Raw genomic sequence first — 18,890 nt, 5'->3', positions numbered from 1 at the left:
CCATTGTTGCTGTAATTGCCTGTGTAGGACATGGCACTTGGCTAGCCGAAATGTAAGGGCCACGCCTTCAGCAGCAATGGGATTGTTTGTTTTTGTCGAGTGGCACAACTGTCCCAGTATTGTGGGATGCTAACTGAATTCACCTCCATTTGCCAGCTGCTGGCATGGAGTGCATAAAACAGTCTAATTGTTGACATAATTAACCTGCCCATCGGAGCAGTCTGCTGCTGTGTATTGCTTCTTTCATTAACATTGTGCACATCGCCTTTCGAATTTCGAGTGCAGCCAAAGCACGTAAATAATGTGCGACTTCAGTGTAATTGCGTTGCAAGTTTGCGGCAACAATGTGGCAAGTTCCCGACGACTCCGTCCGGAAATGCAGGCGCACTTGAGCAGCACTTCATCCCAGCCACCTTGCATCTAGCTGCGTTATAATGGACCCCACTACCCAAACATATGTTGCACAATCATTTTATTTGCTTGAATTAAGCGGCTCTTGCCGTGAATTGCGCACAGTGACTGCAAATAACTTGAGAAATTCAGGATTGATGATCAAGTGTAATGCTAGTAAAGAATTTGTAATTGTGTGCTCCACTGCTTTTTTAAATCAAAATATCAGTTTTGGAAATAAAATATTTCAGTGAAATATTTTGAAATTTTATACTTTTTTTGCTCCGAAATTGCTGCATGAAATTATCTTCATATGAATACTACACTTTGCCTTGATTTTAGAGATTAGGAAGTGTGGCAGACTTAGTTGCAAAAATTCCAATGAAAACCAGAAATGTAGAGAAATTTCCGTGGTCTTCGAGTTAGGTTGGAAAAGTGCTTCCATTCCTGGACGAATTAATTTTACCCACTGTCTCCATGTGGCAGGATGTCTGCCTGTGTTTCTCGTGTGGTTGCAATGCGGTTGTGCATTTGTGCGTGCTGCCGCTGCTGCATTAGCATTCATGTGCGTGTGCGCCATCCGGCAGGTGCAAAAGTGGGAAATTGGAAAAGTCGGTGAGGACCTAAGGTCCTGGCCCAAAAAAAAAAGATAAAAACCACCGAGCCAAGTGGTGGCTATGGCCCAAACTGATGACAACGTCGGGGTTAACTGGCAATAATGGCATGCAGCCATTCTGTCGTTTCAGCCATCTCGGAAAGCCGCCGATAAACCGCTTGGAAAATTGTTAAAAAGCGATTGTCTGACTTTGAGACCTTGCGTGTGCATATCCCACATTCATCTACCTTTTGTAATACTGTTTGCTCAGGTATTTCGAAAATAATTTAAAAGTATGGCAAGCAAAAAGACGTCAGATAGAAAACTTGATTTCATACGGCGATCAGTTGTCGCCGACACTTGCGTCCATCAGATTGAGTTTTTTGTAGAGTCTGTTTTTTACCAAATTTGAATTGCTATCCATTGATAGCTAAGTTTGTACCCCTAAACGTTTTCCCAATGGAAGGTAAGTGTAAAACAAAATATTCCATAATATTTTAAATATTAAAGGTATGCTTTCAAAGTAGATTTTGATGAAGATTAGCCTGGTTGCTTAGTCTTAAACAAAAAGTGATGAATTGCTTTTGATAGGATGTTTTCAGTCATCTATTCTTCAGGGTTAGTTTCCTTAAATGTTTTCCGAAAGCCATCACGCACTGCAAAACACTTTTTACCCACCTTTGTTATCGACACCAATGACAAACCACTTTATGCCCCATTTCCTCTTGCCCCTTGAAGCTATTAGACCCGCACAAAAATCCCCCAACTGGGTCAAAGTTCGGGGGGCACTCAGTCCGTCAGTCAGTCAGGCAGGCAGGCCGAATAACAGCGAAATGGAACAAAAAGATTGAAACATTGAAAAAATACGAAATAAGGAAAGTCGTCTAGACATGTGCTAAATGAAATCAAATATCGTACACCGATTCCGCGGCGAACCGTCGACGTTTTAGACATATTGATTTTATATCATCATCAATGGGTGAATACACCATATATATGTATATTCGAATTCCATTAAAGCATTTGGTGCGTGCTACGATGCGTGTGCTGCGGTGGCTGTCACGGTTCGACACTTGGCCAATTTCAGTATTTTCGGTTACAACATTCAGTCTTCCAGCGACTTTCCTCCAATATGCGTGCCCAAAGACCAAATGCCCAGGAGCGCGAAAAACTGCGTCGCCAGCGATCCGAAACTAGACTCGTTGTCGCCGGTTGCAATGATCTAGGTGTAGATCTTCACGGTTTTAAAATTCATGTCATTAATAACGTAAAACCTGCCATTTGTAGGTTTCGAGTATGTGGTCAATCCACCAGTATGGCCGAAGGTCGGATTTCTCAGGAAAATCCGTCGAGACTCGAGCGGAAATTTCTGTAGGGATAGCTACACCACAAAGCTTCCGTCGGTCGCTCCTAATTCCTATGACGTGGCCAAACCCATGGGATTTAAGGTAGGACTCCTTTTTATACTAATCTTAAAGCAATCGGAGCTTAATATTAATATTGTGTTATTATTACAGTACCCATCAAAAGCCGGATTCTCTGCTTTGGCCAACAAGATGCCACGACTACCACCCTTTCGCGAATTGGGATATCCTCCAATTGGATCCTACGCTACCGATTTCCCCGGAACTCAGTACTACTTCACCTTTAACAAGCAGATTGTGCGGGAACAAAAATGGGTGACACCCGGGTAAGAATCCTGCAGCGTTGCTAGAGAATAGTGAACATATTTTTAAGGATTTCGAAATGTATTTTCCAGGCCGTCCACCTATACGCACCACCTCAAATATCCGGACTGGGATGTGGAGACTGCTTTTGGATCCAGACGCATCATCTGGCCGTCGGTGGCGATATTTTGTAGTCCCACAAATATTGTCAAATGCTCGACCTGCGGCGAAAAGCCAGTGGGTGACTATTTCCACAACTTTAGCAATGATGCGGACATGTGCCGCCAATGCATGCATGTCGAGGTGGCGGCGATCAAGAAGTGCAATCTCCAGGTGACGGAGCGGTACAGTCGGCGGCAGAAGATCAAGCAGTTCGTACCCGCCAGGTACTGCGGATTCTTTCACAATCACAACCAGACTACGGCCACAATTGAACGGGATTCGCGAAAAGTGTTGCGGCAAAAGATACGCGTGGAAAATTACCTGTATCGCCTGAATGCAAAGATAGAGTAGAAATAAATACCAACGCTTATTGTTTTTAATAAATATTCTTATATGAATCGGCAATTTGGATTACATGGTCGGAAACTCATTTTTCTACCAATTAAATACCTTTCAACGAATCTAGTAAATGGTTTTACTCTACGAGTAACGTGTATAAAAGCGTGTATATTACAGTTGAAACTTATATGTTATCTTTGCGTTTTCCGTTCGAATTCAATTAGAGCAAAACGATTACAATAACAATGTGGAAAACTATAGACAGGTTTATTCTTTGTTTAGCGCACTAATTCTGCGAACATTATTCTTTGTTTTCCTCACAGCGGATGCCAGCAGTGACTATACGGAACATTTTAATCGCATTTCCGCCACTCGGTTTCCTCCTTCTGCCTCCTCTGTGTGTATTCCCACTTCCGGTCGAGCTGGAGGATTTAGCAACCCACATAAGTCGAAACAGAATCGGTGGCACAGACAGCAGCGTCCAACGTCCTTGGCCACAATGCAACAATGGCTACTGGCTGCTAGCTAGCTGGCCATTGGCAGCCATAACGAACATTATGGCATGGCGGCCATGCTGCCATGGCCCTGTCAATGCAGAATGGGATTTGCGCCGTTTGCTTGTTTTGCATTTGGCCAACAGCAGCAAACTGGCCACGCCTGTGGGCCATGAGTTGGTTTTGGCCAACTTTTGGCCATTCCGCACACGCGTTAAATTCCAAATGCGAGTCAGGTGCTCTTTCACCTGGAAAGAGTTGAGCAGCAGGCTGTTACCGGATAGAAAGTTTTGCACGTGGTACTCCCACATTGCCAGGACACTTCCTGGCTTGCGATTTCGGGCACATATCAGCATCTATTTAAAATGCATGTGCAAACTTAAGACGGTTCTTTAAATTGAAATTTATACTGGCAAATACGCACTTGGCTTCGGGTACAGTGAAAAAATGTTATGTAGAAATCTTATCTTTATTTTTATAAATCATTTTAAAATAAATCTTAGCAATAATTGACTTAGCAAATGCATCTTATACCAAAGATAAATATTAATCTAAGGAACATACTTTTAAATTCAGCATAACTAGAAAAAGTGTTTATTTATTTATTTATTCATTTATCACCTTAAACTGCTTGAACGAAAAGCAATGAATTGTAAATTGCAATTAAATATTGACAAAACTGCAGACAGATGACGAATTGATGCACAAGCTTAAAAGACCACCGTCTCATCAGTTTTTCCCAAATGCTCAAAGCTTGAGGAATTTGTGCAATCACAAGTCTGTGGAAGGAAAGCATTTCTATTTCATGTCCTGGCACACCACTGAATGTAGATCGATTGCCAAATAAAAAAGAACAGCCACTGTGATATAAATTGAGAGAGTTTCGAACTACATCATCAGCAACCGTTCCCTTCTTTTTGAACAATTTTCAATTTTCGCACTGAGGTGACAAAAATGCGGGCCACAAATGACAAATCGTTGGAATTGGCCGTGCAACCAAAAAGAACAGCCACTGTGATATAGAAGTTTCTCAATAATATATCAGCAGCAGAGGTTCCCTGCGGTTAAAAACGGTATGGTTACTTGTGAGCAAAAAAAGCAACAAATTATTAATGATGTTAGGCACTTTAGGTACAAAAAGAACAGCCACTGTGATATAGATATTTGTTATTAACTTACAGCACAGCAACTATTCCCTCTACGTTAAAGGCTGTGATTAAACTTAGTGAGATGCCGACTTTGGCTTTCATTTCCCTTGATGAGTTGTGGACTTTGTACATGCGTTATAAAGGAAAATCACTGTGATATGTTAGGGAATAACGCATATCACAACGATCGTTCCTTTTAGCGAACGGCCCGTTAAATTGGGGGAACACTTAACTCGATTTCTTGACCCGTAATGGTGCTGCTAATGCCACAACGAACTTCAATGGTTGTCTAGCTTTATGATCAGAAAAGTCACCTAAGGCTGGACGACCAAAGAAACTAATTGCAACTGCCCCAGTATCTGATTAATTTCACTTGCAACTTCACTGAGCATGTTGAATATTTTAAAATTATAGCACGAGTGTTCGGTCTAGTCACTTCGCTTGATCGAAACCTCTTTTGAAAAAGAGACCATACCGACATTCGCCATTCAATTTTAAAACTGGAGTGCCTATAACACTTACTCTTCTCTTTTGCATTACTGTTGATTTGTAGCTGCGTCGAAGTGGCCAAGATCTTGAGACACACTTTGCCCAGTGATGTGAGATGGAAACATGACTGCACAAGATGCATCCCAGGATCAGGACCTTTGATGGTTCACACTTGGCTGCTGGTCGTCGTTTCGGGATTATAGGACAAACTTTACCCAGTGCTGGCTAGGAAATTGGCAAAACAGAACAAGGTTTGTCGTATAATTGCTGTTCCAAACTTTGCTTTGATACTTTTGTTTTCACTGCTGGATCATCACACTTTGAAGATGCGTTGGTAACTGATGACTTCCTTGCCGCCGGCTAGATCTTTTATACCCGCTTTCTTGGCCCATAAAAACCTACCTGTGGGTGGCGGGCGTTGTTACCTGGAAGGGTCGGGGCAGTTCCGCGAATTCGCGTCCCGGATCGCGGCGACCTTCGTGAAAATTTTGCAACTTAATCCGTGGCCATAAACGGATTAATGCTACTAGGTCTTCTGGGAAAAACGCGCAGCTGTGTCGCGCATAATTTTCGCAGAATTGCAATTAGGTTTGGCCCAGAAAGGACATGGGATCGCAGATCACAGTCGGGTTACTTTTGCTAGTTAACGTGAAGTGTGTTCCCCGTGTCGTCCCACGAAATCTTAGGTATCACGCAGGATCTGTCAGGAAATGTTCACTACCTTAAGCTGTACGTGTAGCGACTGTACACACTGTACTTCAGAATGGAATCAGCTTTGAGAAATGGGTGAATATTGAAGAAACCACCTGTTGAACTTGTAGTTAACTATAATAGAGTCTATTAAAACCATCAGCAAATGGCACCCATATATTTCAGGAAGTACTTTTCTTTGCAACAATATATATGTATTTATAATATTCAACATAGGATTTTTAACAAGATAGAATTTAGATTTAGGAGTTAGATTCAGTAATCGAACTTTCTTTGTAATTGAAGTCACTATGGGATCGTTGTTTTCTACATTCGTATAGTTGAATCACACTGTAAAGATAAGAGACAATATCACACAGAACACTATGCATTGGTATGGAGTCCTCCAAGGAGTCCTCCTGGCAATTACATCGATAATCGTGAGTGCGTCGAACCACCAACTACATCACCTATATTACTTTCCAATAGATTTTATGGGCGCAAGGAGTCGTTGCCTTGCCACTAGCTCCATCCGATCCAGAGTCACTTCCAATCGCCAAGGCGGATGATGTTCCGGCGGAGAGAGCTCCAAGGCAGGTCAAACCAGATCAGTTCGATATTTTCAAGATGGATCGTACCTCTAATAACCAAATGCAGCAGAAATCTGACGGCTTTAGAGTATTCGCAAAGAAACTACAGGACGACTATCGTCGCAGAGATGGCTACAATGCAACTAGTGTGCCACCAATTACTGTGACCAAGGGAAGCATTCCTGCTCCTAAGAAAATCCATAAAAGCGGAATACGACTATTTGCTTCTCCAGAAGAGCCAGAAGCTCCACCTGCCGACGCAGGAGCTGGAGGGGCAGAAGGAGGGGCTGATGCTGGGGCTGCAGGAGGTGGAAATAAAACTGCCAAAGAGCTGACCGTCAGCGTGGAAAAATTCGTTACCAACGAGCATGGGGAGAAAGTGTACAATGCTTGGGGTGTCACCTTTGGTGATCAATTCTTTGACACCCGTTTCGCCCCGGGTCAATTTGTGCGGCTAACATTGAATCCGAAACCGATCACGAACTACTACCCAAAAATGGAGAATCTGACCACAGTCTGCTTGAACAGATCGACCATCTACAACGAGATTAAGATCGAAAAGTGGCTGATGCGCCACGTCTACAGCAGGAAGAAGAAAGTGCGCCCCTTCGTTTTCTCCCTGCGCCAGCAGCTCTACGAGAAGGGGGATTCGGAGCAGTGCCACAATGAGTCCTTCAGTGACTGGTTATTGTACCAGGAGTGCGCCATTAGACGCAATCAGCGCATGGAGTACTTCATCCCCAAGTATCCGCGACACCAACTTGCCATTAACTAAGATCATCCAAGATCTCAAATTCAAATTTAAATTTCAGTTAGATACTCAATCATGCTCTATCTTCATCAGAAATCGGGGAAATCTTTGTTATTCCTGATCTTTCCCTTCATAAAAATGCAAATTCAAAAATTTTATTTGTTTATGGCTGAAGATATAAATATATTTTATTTTCTTAGTACGCAGCGTGGATAAATTTAACCTTTTCCTTCGTTTATCGTTATTAACATAGTTCATTTTTCACAAAAAACAGCAATTAAATAGTTATTATTAAATAATGTATTCCACTCCCATCCCCAATAAATAAGTAAAACATTGATATTTTGGTGTTTTTAGCTTTCGCTTTCTTTTTTCTGGTTTATTTGGTAAAATTAAATCAATATCTTCATTTCATTTATATGTTTTTTGTTATTACCTTTTTTCAGATATCATTTCTTAGAAAAACGAACATAATTGTTTCAAATTTTCAGCGTTGTACAACTAGAAGAAGAAGAAAACAAATATTGAAAACAAGGTGAAAAATTAAAAAGAATCTTCTTATTTTGTAAGTAGTTTTCAAAGCGAATCTTCTCCAGGATCTTGTCCGTCCGCCGCTGTCACACATCCATCATCCATCTTCCTCCTCATCCTCCTCCTCTCCACACTTCTCTCTTCTACGCACTCCTCAAACCAGCTGTGGGGAAGTAAAAAAGATGTACAACAATATTATTAAGACAAATGTTAGAGAAATGCTTTCTCTGCCGCTAAAAAATCGCCTCAAATCATGATGTTTTCTTGTCTTAGCGGCGATAGTTGATCTTCGAATGCCAATTTCGATTGGGCGATGTTAGTTGGTTGAACGAATAATGTTTAACACATGTTTGTAGAAGGTGTATGATAGAAACCTGGAATGGATAGAAACCCGAATTAGATACTTCAGAAAATACTTTTATTAATATAATATTAGTCTCACCGTTTTGTATAAAATATTGTGGGCTTCATGTATGTTCAGGCATCAATGCCGAGAAAATCAATAGGAAGATAATAACTATGATAACTAATCCTTAAATGGTATGTTTAATAACTTTTTACACTGCAAAGACATTGTAAGGGTTTAAACATGGTTATTGGTATTTATATATTTGTCATCATAGTTTACATTGATAAATCTACAAGTGAATACAACGGAATAGTTTGAGTTTACTTCAAAACCAAATTTCTGTAGAACAATGTTATTAAGCGATTGGTTGATCAATAAATTGTATTTACAACCAAAGTGGAAACAATAAAGTCAAATTCAAAGTAAAAAACCTTTTCAAGCATACCCTCATCATTGGACAATTCTCTAAATTTCCATTTTAGATGAGTACATGTGTTATTATTTATAACTGGCCCCCTACATAAAAAAATATTCTCGGCTTGACTTAAAAAAAAATGTATCTATATTTCCTTGTATTGAAAACCAATACAAATTTCAACCAAGAATTTGTTAATAAATTAACGTACAAAAGCTAAAGTTATAATATTTAAACTCTCGTTTTTCTAAACCAAATTATAAATAAATAAAGGTATTTATTTTCCATTTATTTTTTAAGAAAATCCTTCTTGGATATCGAACTAAGAAATGCTTATTTTTCTAATTTTTTGCAGAAACATATAGCCTAAAAATGTTGACCAAACAAATTTCACTGTAAATAATTTGGAAAATAAAAATACGAAAAATATTCAGTGTTTTTTTCTTTTTTAAAAAGTTTATTTTCATCATCATTTATTGAGCTTAGTCTCGGGCTTGGTAAATTGGATTTTTAAAACTTAAAACATTAAAAGTATGTTTTTGTTAGATTGTTTCCACATTGGCGGAATACTGGTTATAGAATACGTAATAGTAAGTAGATAGGCAACTTAAGAATACAGAAACAGTCTCGTGTCAAAGGAAGTTGGAGAAAATGAATGAGAGTACAAGGACGAGGAAAAACATTTAGGCAACTTACAAGAAATTGTCGGTGCCGGTGGTGCGGCACCCGCAGCTACTGGAACCGATGTTGCTGGAGTCGTCGACGTGGCTGCTATTCTGACCGCTTTTTGTTGCTGTTGTGTTTGGTTGTTAGGTGTCAAAAGTTGTTGATTGTTGTCCTCGTCATCATCATCAATGTAGTACGTTTTATTGTAGTGGCTGACGGCGCCACCGCCACCGCCGTTGCTGTGGATGCTATGCTGGTTGTAGTTGCTGTGAGCAATGTTGCTGCTGCTGATCGTGGTTGTTGATGTTGCCGTTTGCTGCTTGCGCTTGTGTCCGGTAATGCTTAGAGCAGCCGTTAGACTGGAAGCGGCATGCAGAATCGAGCGTTGGTTGAAGATGCTATTAGAGGCGGCTGCCGCAGCCGCGTTGTTGTTCTTTCGGAACTTCTGATGATGATGATGGTGAGCTGGTGGCTGTGGCGGCGCTGGCGGTGGCTGCTGATGTGGCGGATGCGGATGTAGCGTTGGCGGTTGTCACGAACAAGCCACCTCCGTTGTGGTTGTGTTGCTGTTGGCATTGCCATTGTTGCTGGCACTGTTGTGAGGCTGTGATGGTTCCTGCTCCACAACGTCCATCTCGGAGCCGTTCTTGCCAGAGCTCTTAAAGCTTGGCGCACTCAATTGCGCCGTTGTGGGCGTGGTGGGTGTCCCTGCCCCCATATCGCTGGAGGCATTCGAGTTCTCCTCTGTCAGCTAAACATACAAAGATTCAACTTAATGGAAAGTTCTTAATTTATATCTATTCAAGCCACTAACCGATTCGCTGAGTCTCTGTATCTTGGCTCCGCTATCCCGACCGCGATTTCCACTTGATTGCTGCTGGCCTGGTGGCAGTGGATCCTGCGACTGGGCCAGTTCTGTAGAAAGTCGCTTGCGGTTGGCCAATAGCGTGGTATTAAAATTATTGTGACTTTCCATTGACTTGCGCTCACGCTTTAAGAAGTCAGAGTCTAAATAAAGCGACAGCTGCTTCCTCTTCACATGGCGGGCATCAATGGTCATACCTTCTTTAAGCATTTTGATGTTAACCTGCAATTTAAAAGAAAAGTAATAAGCAACTGAATAGACATTGGAGTTTATATTTTCTACTTACGCCGTGCATCATTACATGCTCCGTAAAATTTTGTATGCTCTCGGTGAGGTCCACGTTGAGGTTCTCCGATCGCTCAAATTCCAAGCCGATAAACCACATGGAGCAGAAGGGTGCCGATGTCACAGCAGACTGGCTACCCTGCGACTGCTTTAAGTCGTCTTCATTTCCACTGTTGTTTTGCGAGTTGTTGGCACTTTGGCCCTTCTTAAACTCAAAACACTTGGGATTGACATGGGCTAGTGCAATGTGTGGATTTCGCTCCAGGTTGCCAATTAGCAGACGCACCTTTGACTCAACAAGGCCGCACCACTCTAAATGATCGTCAGCCGTCTGCGAGTTGACTAACAATACGATAAAGTGGCGGTATCTGTAGAAAAAGCTAGGCGCCTCAAACAAACGCTCCCACGGAATGCGACCGAGCATGATTTCATCTGTAATATTCATGCCGCGATTGAACTCGGTCAATATGACCTTCTTGGTGGATTCGGACACATTAAATGTGGAATTCTGTTGTGGGTATGCAGGCGTAATAATAGGCATCAGATGATAACGATCCGAGGCATTAACACGCGGATCCCAGACCTAGAAAGAGGAACCATTTATTAGACAACCAGATACATTTGATAAGTTTTTTATGACTTACTTGAAATCTTAGATTAACATTGTCAGGGTGCTTGAGCAGCACTGGGTTGGGCCACTTCCAGCGCGAAAAGACCAAGAAAAACTTATGCACCAGTGTGGCAGCTGCAGCGTTTGGATACAGCTGACAGGTCCTGGCCACCAGCATGGCCCAGGTTACACCGCCGAAATAACCTAATGAATTTGAGTAGATGCCGTGTTCTAAGAGGAGAAAAGAGAACAGTTAGAATTCATTTTGTCAGAATTTGATATCTTAACACTTACTCTTTGCCCACAATTTGATGGTGCGCAGTGCCAGGCGGAAATTTTCAATATTGGGCACCAAAGCCAGAATCTCGTCCGTCACACGACAACCGTTAAGGCTGCGCACCGAACGGTGATCTAAATTCCGCAGTAAGTTATCGTCCCGTAGATCAAAGTCATCGGGAATTTCTTTAAGGGACAGACGGGCAAACAGCAGATCGATTTCGATGCCATCAAAGTTCATCTTGATGACGGGCACAAAGGCCTCTTCCACCGAACGGCACTCGGTAACCTCTGGCTGCTTTTTGAGCACCTCAAAAAAGCTTTGAAAGTAGTCGGTGCGCTCTATATTTCGCGGAGCAACACATAAGGCATCAATATCGGCACCCTTGTGATGGACTCCCAATCGATACGAGCCGAATGTGTAGATCTTGCCGCCAAGCTTCTCGGCGGCTGACTCTGGCATATTCTTGCTGACAGAGATCTCCTTGACCCACTGCTTGACCAGTGTGTTTAGCTTGGCCAGGATCTCCATACGGTGGTTCAGCTCGTCCTGGCTCTCAAAGACGTTGTACGGCTCCAGTGAGCCGCGGAGGTCATCAGTGCGCTGGAGATCCTCTGGCCTCGGCTCGGCCAGACTGATAGCCGAGGTCATGCCCAGTTGCTTGGCGGGCGGTCCGCCCGAGGTAGAATTTCCATTGTGCTGATGGTGCTGGCGATGTGTTGGTTCGGAATTCCACATGCTGTCTGTTTGCCTTCGTTTCAGCTTAAAATTATGTCCTGATAATGGGAATTAAAACGGCTATTAGCATACCCTTTAATTGTTATTCTTGTTGATTTACTCACCTATCTAGGCTTAAAATGTATGTGGTATTATACTTAAGTTTGCTCTCCAAGAAGACAAAATGGAATCATAAATATGCGACACCTCCTCTTGTGGCTCTGTTTAAGAAACCGCGCTTAATAAAATGCTAGAAAATAAGAAAATAAATTTAGTACACAGTCTAAAGCATAATGTTTATGTTCATTTCAAAGGTTTCTAACATTTTGTTTGGATTGTGATAATCTCATAATGATGTCAAATTATTAGATTCCTTAAAAATGAGAATTAACGGCACAACATTTTCAAGACTCATGACGATGCGGTTTTTCAAAAGTGAATCACCTAATATTTGAACTAAATATTTGTGAGATACACATTCATCACGTGATAATAGCTAACTATATTCAGCAGTAAATTCAAAATTTAAATTACCCTTTTCTTACTGTGTAGCAACACAGTTGATTGACAATTACAATTTACTTTCGCGCTGAGTAAATACAAATTGTAATGTGCGATAAGATATTTCAGATAGCGCCGTTATATACAAAAAACATAACAATGAATTTCGCACTGCAGCTGGTCACACTGGTTTACTGGATAGCCTTTCGGGCATATAAACAAATGCGTAAAAGAAATTGGCAAATGGATTCGCAGGAGGAGTGGGTGGCCGTAGTTGTTGCTTGTAGCAGAATAATTGTGACAATGACAAACATAAACAAAGAAAGCGAATATTTATGCGGCCGCACCACCCCCTTCCAAACAATCAATCCACCCACACAGGTAAACGGTACTCTCACGCACGCACTCACGCACACCCACACACAGGCACGCGCCGCATACATACACATACGAGGGGAAAAGTTTTCTCTGCTTGTTTTTGCTTACCTGCGCTGATTCTTTAGATTCTTGGCCTGTTTTTGTTGTTCCCGTGTCGCCGCTTCAAACAATATCTGAGGAGGGTGTGTGTGTGTGGCGTGTCGTGTTGTTTCTCCGCTGCATTCGTGAGTGGTGCATATGTATGTATGTTTGTTAGAACTTTTGGCAGGAGAGTGTATCCCATTCATGTGTTGTTGTCGCTCCGGCTTTTACTCTTTTCTCGTCTTCTTCGCTTTTTGCCGCACTCTTCACATTTCTTTTTTCGTTTCTTTTGCTGCTCCCGTTCCACCTCCTTCCACTGCTTAACAGGCAGAAACTCTCGCGTTTTATGCTACGTGACGCACACGCACACACCGATATACAAATGCTAGTAGTCGAGTTGCCAAAACGCAAAAACAAACACTTTTCGCCCACTTTTGCTTCGTTCCGGGGGCGGCGGGGGCACACTGATAACGCGACGGGATCGACGCGGTGGCGTTTAGTGGGCGGCAAACATATTTTACTAACTTTTTAGCCCCTGCGCGTTCTAGCAATAATTAAAATGTGTGGCAATCGATTGGATGCTTGTGGCAATCGGTATCGTTTCTCGCGGCGCATAGAGATGGCACAATGGCGGTAGCTAGGGATGGGGTTATTTCCATGCTCTGTGCTTACGCATGCCTATTGTGAATGGGCATTTTATCGGTAAGAATTTTCGAAACCAAAAACCATCGTTATTATTTAATTCTTATTTAACCAATACCAAGTACATCGGAATGGCACCTTTAATAATAAAATCTTATTTTAATAAGACAAGCAATAATGGGGTCGACCATCTGCACGAGAACCGCTTTAAGTAAAATTGGCTTAGGGCAATAGGATTTACGACCGGGTGTTTTACAGTTAGGTCCTAATCTGACCATCTGCTTATTTGAAATCTGCGACAGATGTCACATTTTTGCACCTTTAGTGTAGGTAAATTGCATACCCAAAGTTTTGTACCTGAACTTCGAAAACCCAGTTCAAACTGGTTTCAAGTAAGTAGTTTGGGTTTTATATGATGGGCTTAAACAGGTACCACTAAGACATTTATTATCGCTGTTAGTTGAAAGACATGAACTTTTTCTATTTTAATTTAATATTAGTATTGTATTACAATAGCAACTATTAACTAGTAAAGTAACAAAAGAAAATATCGCCTGTGTTCCTGCTATTGCTATAGACTATCAATAAGAATTAACGTGTAGTTCACTTTACACATATATATGTGATATATCATGATATATATCACATATACATATGTGATATATCATGATATATATCACATATACATATGTGATAAATCATAATTTATTTACAAACAGCAATTATAAAAATCGTATTGCTTGCTAAAATACCAGTTATAAAAATAAGGGTATTCCGTTGACTCTCGCCATTCTGGCAGCTCCATCAAACAGCTGCTTGTTATCGACTTTACAAAAATAAAAATCGTTTTTTTTTGCAATATCGCATCGATTCTGTTTACTTGCGAGAAATATGCAGAATAGCCATCGAAAAGTCCCGCAAAATGTAACGAACACTTAGCTGCAGACCCAAGATGATACCCTGGATGCGGGAGAAGTTTAACGAAAAACGGGCCAAGTGGTTGGCGCGTAGCAAACGCAACGGATCTCCAGCGGACGAGAGTCCACGGAGCAGCAGTCATAGCCACAGCCAACGGACAGATGCCAGCGATGCGGAGAGCATCCTGAGCGGATCCTCGCTGAACGTACACACGGCGGAGTGTGAAACGCAAACGGATGGGGGGATACACGTCTCCAATTCGCGGCCTCCTGTGGGCGGCGGCAGTTGCGTCCTGAGAACACCATCGCCCGCTCGCCGTCGTCGCATTCACCTGGAGTTGCAGCTACAGCGTCGTGATGAACGTGCGGAGCATCAGCAGGCGGTGGCACAGGACTCGCCCACGCCCACGCACCAACAGCATGCTAATGCGTAAGTAATCAAACCGAACGAATGTGCTCAAGCTTTTCCAAGTGCTCACCCCAAATAAATATTTGTCTTTTCGAAATTCTCCGTTGGTTTGTCACTCCCCATCCAACTAAAACAAACTATGCAAAAACTGCGCAGTTTGTTTCTCAGGTTAGTAATGCTATATCATATTAATATTTTTATTAACTCTGTTCTTTATGGAAACCATTTAGGAAATCGGCCCATACAAATCGCCCAAATAGCTCCACTTCTGGTGAGGCGGACGATGCAAGCAAGCCGGGTGAATCCATTCTGGTGCGGGTGATCTGTCCCAGCTCTCGGGTTTTGGTCTTTAAAACGGACGTTAATAAACGCCTCAACGAGCTGAAGAGTGAGGTGATTCTGGAACTGAGCGACGATCCCGACTCCATCCAGCTGTTTGCCCCAGATGTGCGGCATCTTAATCCGCGATACCGTCTCTATCGGGCGGAATACTTCGGAGGAGAGCTTAACGAGGGCGACACGCTGGCCCAGCTAAAAGTTCGCAACAATGAGACTTTTATACTCTCCCCTCGACGCAATACTCTACCGCAGACGGTTTCACGGATTCGTGAGGTTCCTGGCCCCAACGAGCAGCTGGTGGAGAGCGCCACTCGATACGTGCCCATCAATTGCAACCAGCTGCCCACCATCGATATTAATGAAATCTTTCAGCAGTCGAACGTGAGTAAAATTCTTGGCTACTTGGCTAGACTACAGTCTATATTCTGTTTTCAGATACAATACGATGTGCGAAAGGTGTTGATCTCCTTGGCTCAAGCTTCAGCAGCGGTTATAGGAGCTGGACCTTATGCTCCGCGCCTTATAGCTATGCTAAAACAACGTTTGATCAATCGCCGAAATCAGCAGGCGGATACGCTGCAATGCCTCGTGGATATGGGCTTTAAGCGGGAGCTAGCCGCATTTGCTTTGAAGGCACACAATGGCATTTACTCGACCACGATGGAGTGGCTGATACAGAACCAAAACGAAGAGAACCCACAGGAACCGCCGGCCATGAACATGCAGCACAGTCTATCTTCCATCTCACCCTCCACGATAGTCACCAATAATGTAAGTTGGAATCCAATCAATGCTTCTGATTAAATAACAAACTCTCTCTCTTTAAAGGAAACCATTGAAAACACTGCTGCCTTGATCGAGATTGTGCGTATCTACAGCCACCGGGATTCACCGCCCAGCGATGAGATTGTAGAATCGCTTACTGAAATGGGTTTCGAGGAGGCGGCAGTGCTTGCGGCGCTGAAGAAAACTGGTAACAACAAGGCCTCTGCGTGCGAATGGTTGTGCGACAATCGCTCGGGCAGCGTCATTGAACTGCGTGAAGGCTTGGCGCCCGATTCGCCCATCCTGAAGGTGATCCTGGAAATGCCACAAGTCCAGATGACCCTAAGCAATCCAAAGACTTTTTTGGGTAGGTCTATCTGATTATGATAAAAGCAATTTAATGCAAAACTAACTGTATATACTATAGCATTTCTGGGCATCCTGGAAAACGAACAAGCGATACGCGTGTGGCGTGGCGACAACGACACAACCTCGGTCATCACACATATCCTGCAAAAGTACCATGAGGAAAAGCATGTGCTGGGCATCAATCAGTTCTACACGAACCGCTGGTGAAAGATGCTGCTAAGTGGCTTTACTATGAGATTAACCAAATTATATTTATACATATACATACACAATCACAATCACAAACCCGAAGTGCATGGCTGTAGCTTGGTCCATTTGGGGGCCCCAATTATACATTGTGTATGTGCCCGTATGTAAAGAGTATTTTTGTAGCCAAAAACCATGAATGTAAACTGCACAAAGCCAAAGATGCAATCGCTTCGCCAAGAGCACGCGGCTGCACTCTACAAACGCTTACCGATCAGTACGAATTGCATTTTATACATACATATATATACATAAATATAAATAGGAACTAGATCTAGTCAGGCCTTCATCCTACAATTGTATTAGGTTAAACAATAATTACTCTATTCATCTAGTTTGCTAGCTCATCTTCAGCCGAATCTCGCACTACGTTTAGAAAATGTCTCATACTGCATCCCACAGAACATCCCACAACATCAGTTGTAAGCTATCAAACTTGTGGTGATTTCAGTGCGTTGTAATCTTATCCCAGGTTGTTAAACTATCAACTTGAACTCAAAGTATTATTTTGTAAACCAAATATTCAAATTTGCATAGTTTTAACAAAGTGCAAATAAATCAATTAGTTTTTGATACAAAACAAAAGCATAAATGTTTGTTTTATTTCCAAGGTTATGTTGGTACAAAGATGTAAGTTCATTTATATAGTTTGTATAAACATACATTTCTTGATGCACTATAGTTGGATAATTGACAGTCATCATAGTCTTATTGTATTTGTTTTTAACCCAAAAGTTAACAGGTAGTTCCCAAATGGGGAATTTCTTTGCGTTTATAGAGAATAGATAAGTGGACTACGCATGACTCAAGCTCCTTTGAGTCCACCACGACGTATGAGTAATATTTACAGCCACTTTTAAGCAAAGTGAATCAACCGTGATAAATTGGAGGGAACTCATTCGTAATTTAGAGCATATGTAAAGCTAACACTATTACTCGTGCTAGTAATTTGTACAAATGGAATTGCTTTGTTGGCAGAGCAATTTGGATCGTTGCTGAATTATTTTGCTATTGCGCTTTTAATGTAAAATTACAATTAATTTTCCATGCGGCCGCACATTTTTCATTTCATTATTTCAGCTGCAACATGAAAGTAAACAAAAACAGTGAACCAAAACTATTCTATTCAATTGTTGCATTCTTTTTTCCACAAACGATATATGTAATTCATTGTTTTTATCCTGGATGGGAAAAATAGTTGGATACATTTTAATTTATGTTAAGCGCGTTTATTAAGTGCTTGTTGCAGTGGTTGTGTATCCATGAATAAACTTTTCCTATCTGACGACTTTTAATTAATATTTGCGCGCAATATTTGGATTGTTTAGGATATAAATGTGGGCAAAGAGCAAATTATTTATGGTCAGCTCTTGTTTTTATTAAATGTTTGCGGTTGCATGTTGCATCTGCAACAAGAGCAAAGCGCAACGGATGCGTACAAAGTATCTGCAAGTTTCGCCTAATGGCCCTTGGCGATTGCCATGCAAATCTATCTCGAAAAATTGATGACGCATGCAGCGGGCGAGGATGGAAATAGACTATAATAAATCATCTGGACCCCTGAAAAGCGGTCTCTGTTAATGCACCGTGAAAAATACTATATAACTCAGTACATTATCTTGAAAAAAATGGCCCGTATAATAATATTTATTGGTTACTGAACCCCTGCACCCTTGGTTTCATTTTCTATTTTAAAATCAAGCGAATATTTATATTTATTTGTATCTATGACAGCTAAGTAAATATGACAAAGGTATGCAAAATGAAATCAGTATCCTCTCGAGTGATACAATGTACTTGGCATGCAATACCCATGGGCATAAAGTAATACCTTAAAACTCCGATGGAATATAGATGCCCCACTTTTTTCGGGTGCACGTCTGCTGATTGCTCCTAAAAGTGGCCAGGGCAAATGAGTTTTTGATATTATCTTTTATCAAAAGACGAAATGCATTGACAAGGACGACGAGCGATGAACATCGCCCAGCTAATCCTCCCCCGCAGCGAAGTTCTCCCGCCCCCCAGTTGCCTATAAAAAAACATCCAGCTTCTTTTGGAGTTCGAGGGAGTTTCGAGGGTAAAATTTATTTGTGTGTGTGTGTGTGTTATTGGAGAGTCGTGTGGCTTTGGCAATTTCCGCTGCATATTTGCAGGCGCCGCAAATTTATGAACAGCTTTATATTGGTGATATCACACCACCCACCATCCATATC

The 18,890-nt window shown here is 41.9% G+C and overlaps 4 protein-coding genes across 4 annotated transcripts; 3 read left to right on the top strand and 1 right to left on the bottom strand.

Annotated features, from left to right (window-relative positions):
• Window positions 1-1,299: 1,299 nt before the first annotated feature.
• LOC6530913 lies at window positions 1,300-3,198 on the top strand. Its single transcript, XM_002091721.3, has 4 exons — window positions 1,300-1,451; window positions 2,273-2,433; window positions 2,503-2,675; window positions 2,745-3,198. The coding sequence occupies exons 1-4, from the start codon at window positions 1,445-1,447 to the stop codon at window positions 3,163-3,165; spliced, it is 762 nt and encodes a 253-aa protein (XP_002091757.1). The 5' UTR covers window positions 1,300-1,444; the 3' UTR covers window positions 3,166-3,198.
• A 3,074-nt stretch (window positions 3,199-6,272) lies between these two features.
• LOC6530904 lies at window positions 6,273-7,537 on the top strand. Its single transcript, XM_002091720.4, has 2 exons — window positions 6,273-6,414; window positions 6,464-7,537. Exons 1-2 carry the CDS (start codon window positions 6,361-6,363, stop codon window positions 7,337-7,339), a joined length of 930 nt encoding a protein of 309 aa, XP_002091756.1. The 5' UTR covers window positions 6,273-6,360; the 3' UTR covers window positions 7,340-7,537.
• Window positions 7,538-9,066: 1,529 nt separating this feature from the next.
• LOC6530903 (poly(A) polymerase beta) lies at window positions 9,067-12,810 on the bottom strand. Its single transcript, XM_039372175.1, is given in 7 exon segments — window positions 9,067-10,027; window positions 10,091-10,363; window positions 10,428-11,009; window positions 11,071-11,267; window positions 11,331-12,089; window positions 12,156-12,280; window positions 12,565-12,810. Coding segments are annotated over 5 exon segments (2,583 nt in total). The 5' UTR covers window positions 12,052-12,089; window positions 12,156-12,280; window positions 12,565-12,810; the 3' UTR covers window positions 9,067-9,217.
• Window positions 12,811-14,476: 1,666 nt separating this feature from the next.
• Window positions 14,477-16,783, top strand: LOC6530902 (ubiquitin-associated domain-containing protein 1). The gene is made up of 6 exons (XM_002091718.3): window positions 14,477-14,979; window positions 15,115-15,126; window positions 15,189-15,678; window positions 15,733-16,068; window positions 16,126-16,429; window positions 16,490-16,783. Exons 1-6 carry the CDS (start codon window positions 14,585-14,587, stop codon window positions 16,636-16,638), a joined length of 1,686 nt encoding a protein of 561 aa, XP_002091754.2. The 5' UTR covers window positions 14,477-14,584; the 3' UTR covers window positions 16,639-16,783.
• Window positions 16,784-18,890: the final 2,107 nt, after the last annotated feature.

The sequence above is a fragment of the Drosophila yakuba genome, chromosome 2R (assembly GCF_016746365.2).
Source record: "Drosophila yakuba strain Tai18E2 chromosome 2R, Prin_Dyak_Tai18E2_2.1, whole genome shotgun sequence".
NCBI classification, from domain to species: Eukaryota; Metazoa; Arthropoda; class Insecta; order Diptera; family Drosophilidae; genus Drosophila; species Drosophila yakuba.
The sequence above is the reverse complement of the archived record's forward strand: the minus strand, read 5'-3'. Positions and strand labels throughout refer to the sequence as shown.

Bases quoted from the DNA above. Each gene is read 5' to 3' on its own strand.
- LOC6530904 (XM_002091720.4), top strand. From the start codon at position 6,361: ATGCATTGGTATGGAGTCCTCCAAGGAGTCCTCCTGGCAATTACATCG. The intron at 6,415-6,463 runs GTGAGTGCGTCG...ACTTTCCAATAG, and splicing joins TGGCAATTACATCGATAATC to ATTTTATGGGCGCAAGGAGT.
- LOC6530913 (XM_002091721.3), top strand. The intron at 2,434-2,502 runs GTAGGACTCCTT...TTATTATTACAG, and splicing joins CCAAACCCATGGGATTTAAG to TACCCATCAAAAGCCGGATT. The intron at 2,676-2,744 runs GTAAGAATCCTG...TGTATTTTCCAG, and splicing joins CAAAAATGGGTGACACCCGG to GCCGTCCACCTATACGCACC.
- LOC6530902 (XM_002091718.3), top strand. From the start codon at position 14,585: ATGATACCCTGGATGCGGGAGAAGTTTAACGAAAAACGGGCCAAGTGG. The intron at 16,069-16,125 runs GTAAGTTGGAAT...CTCTCTTTAAAG, and splicing joins CCACGATAGTCACCAATAAT to GAAACCATTGAAAACACTGC. The intron at 16,430-16,489 runs GTAGGTCTATCT...TATATACTATAG, and splicing joins CAATCCAAAGACTTTTTTGG to CATTTCTGGGCATCCTGGAA.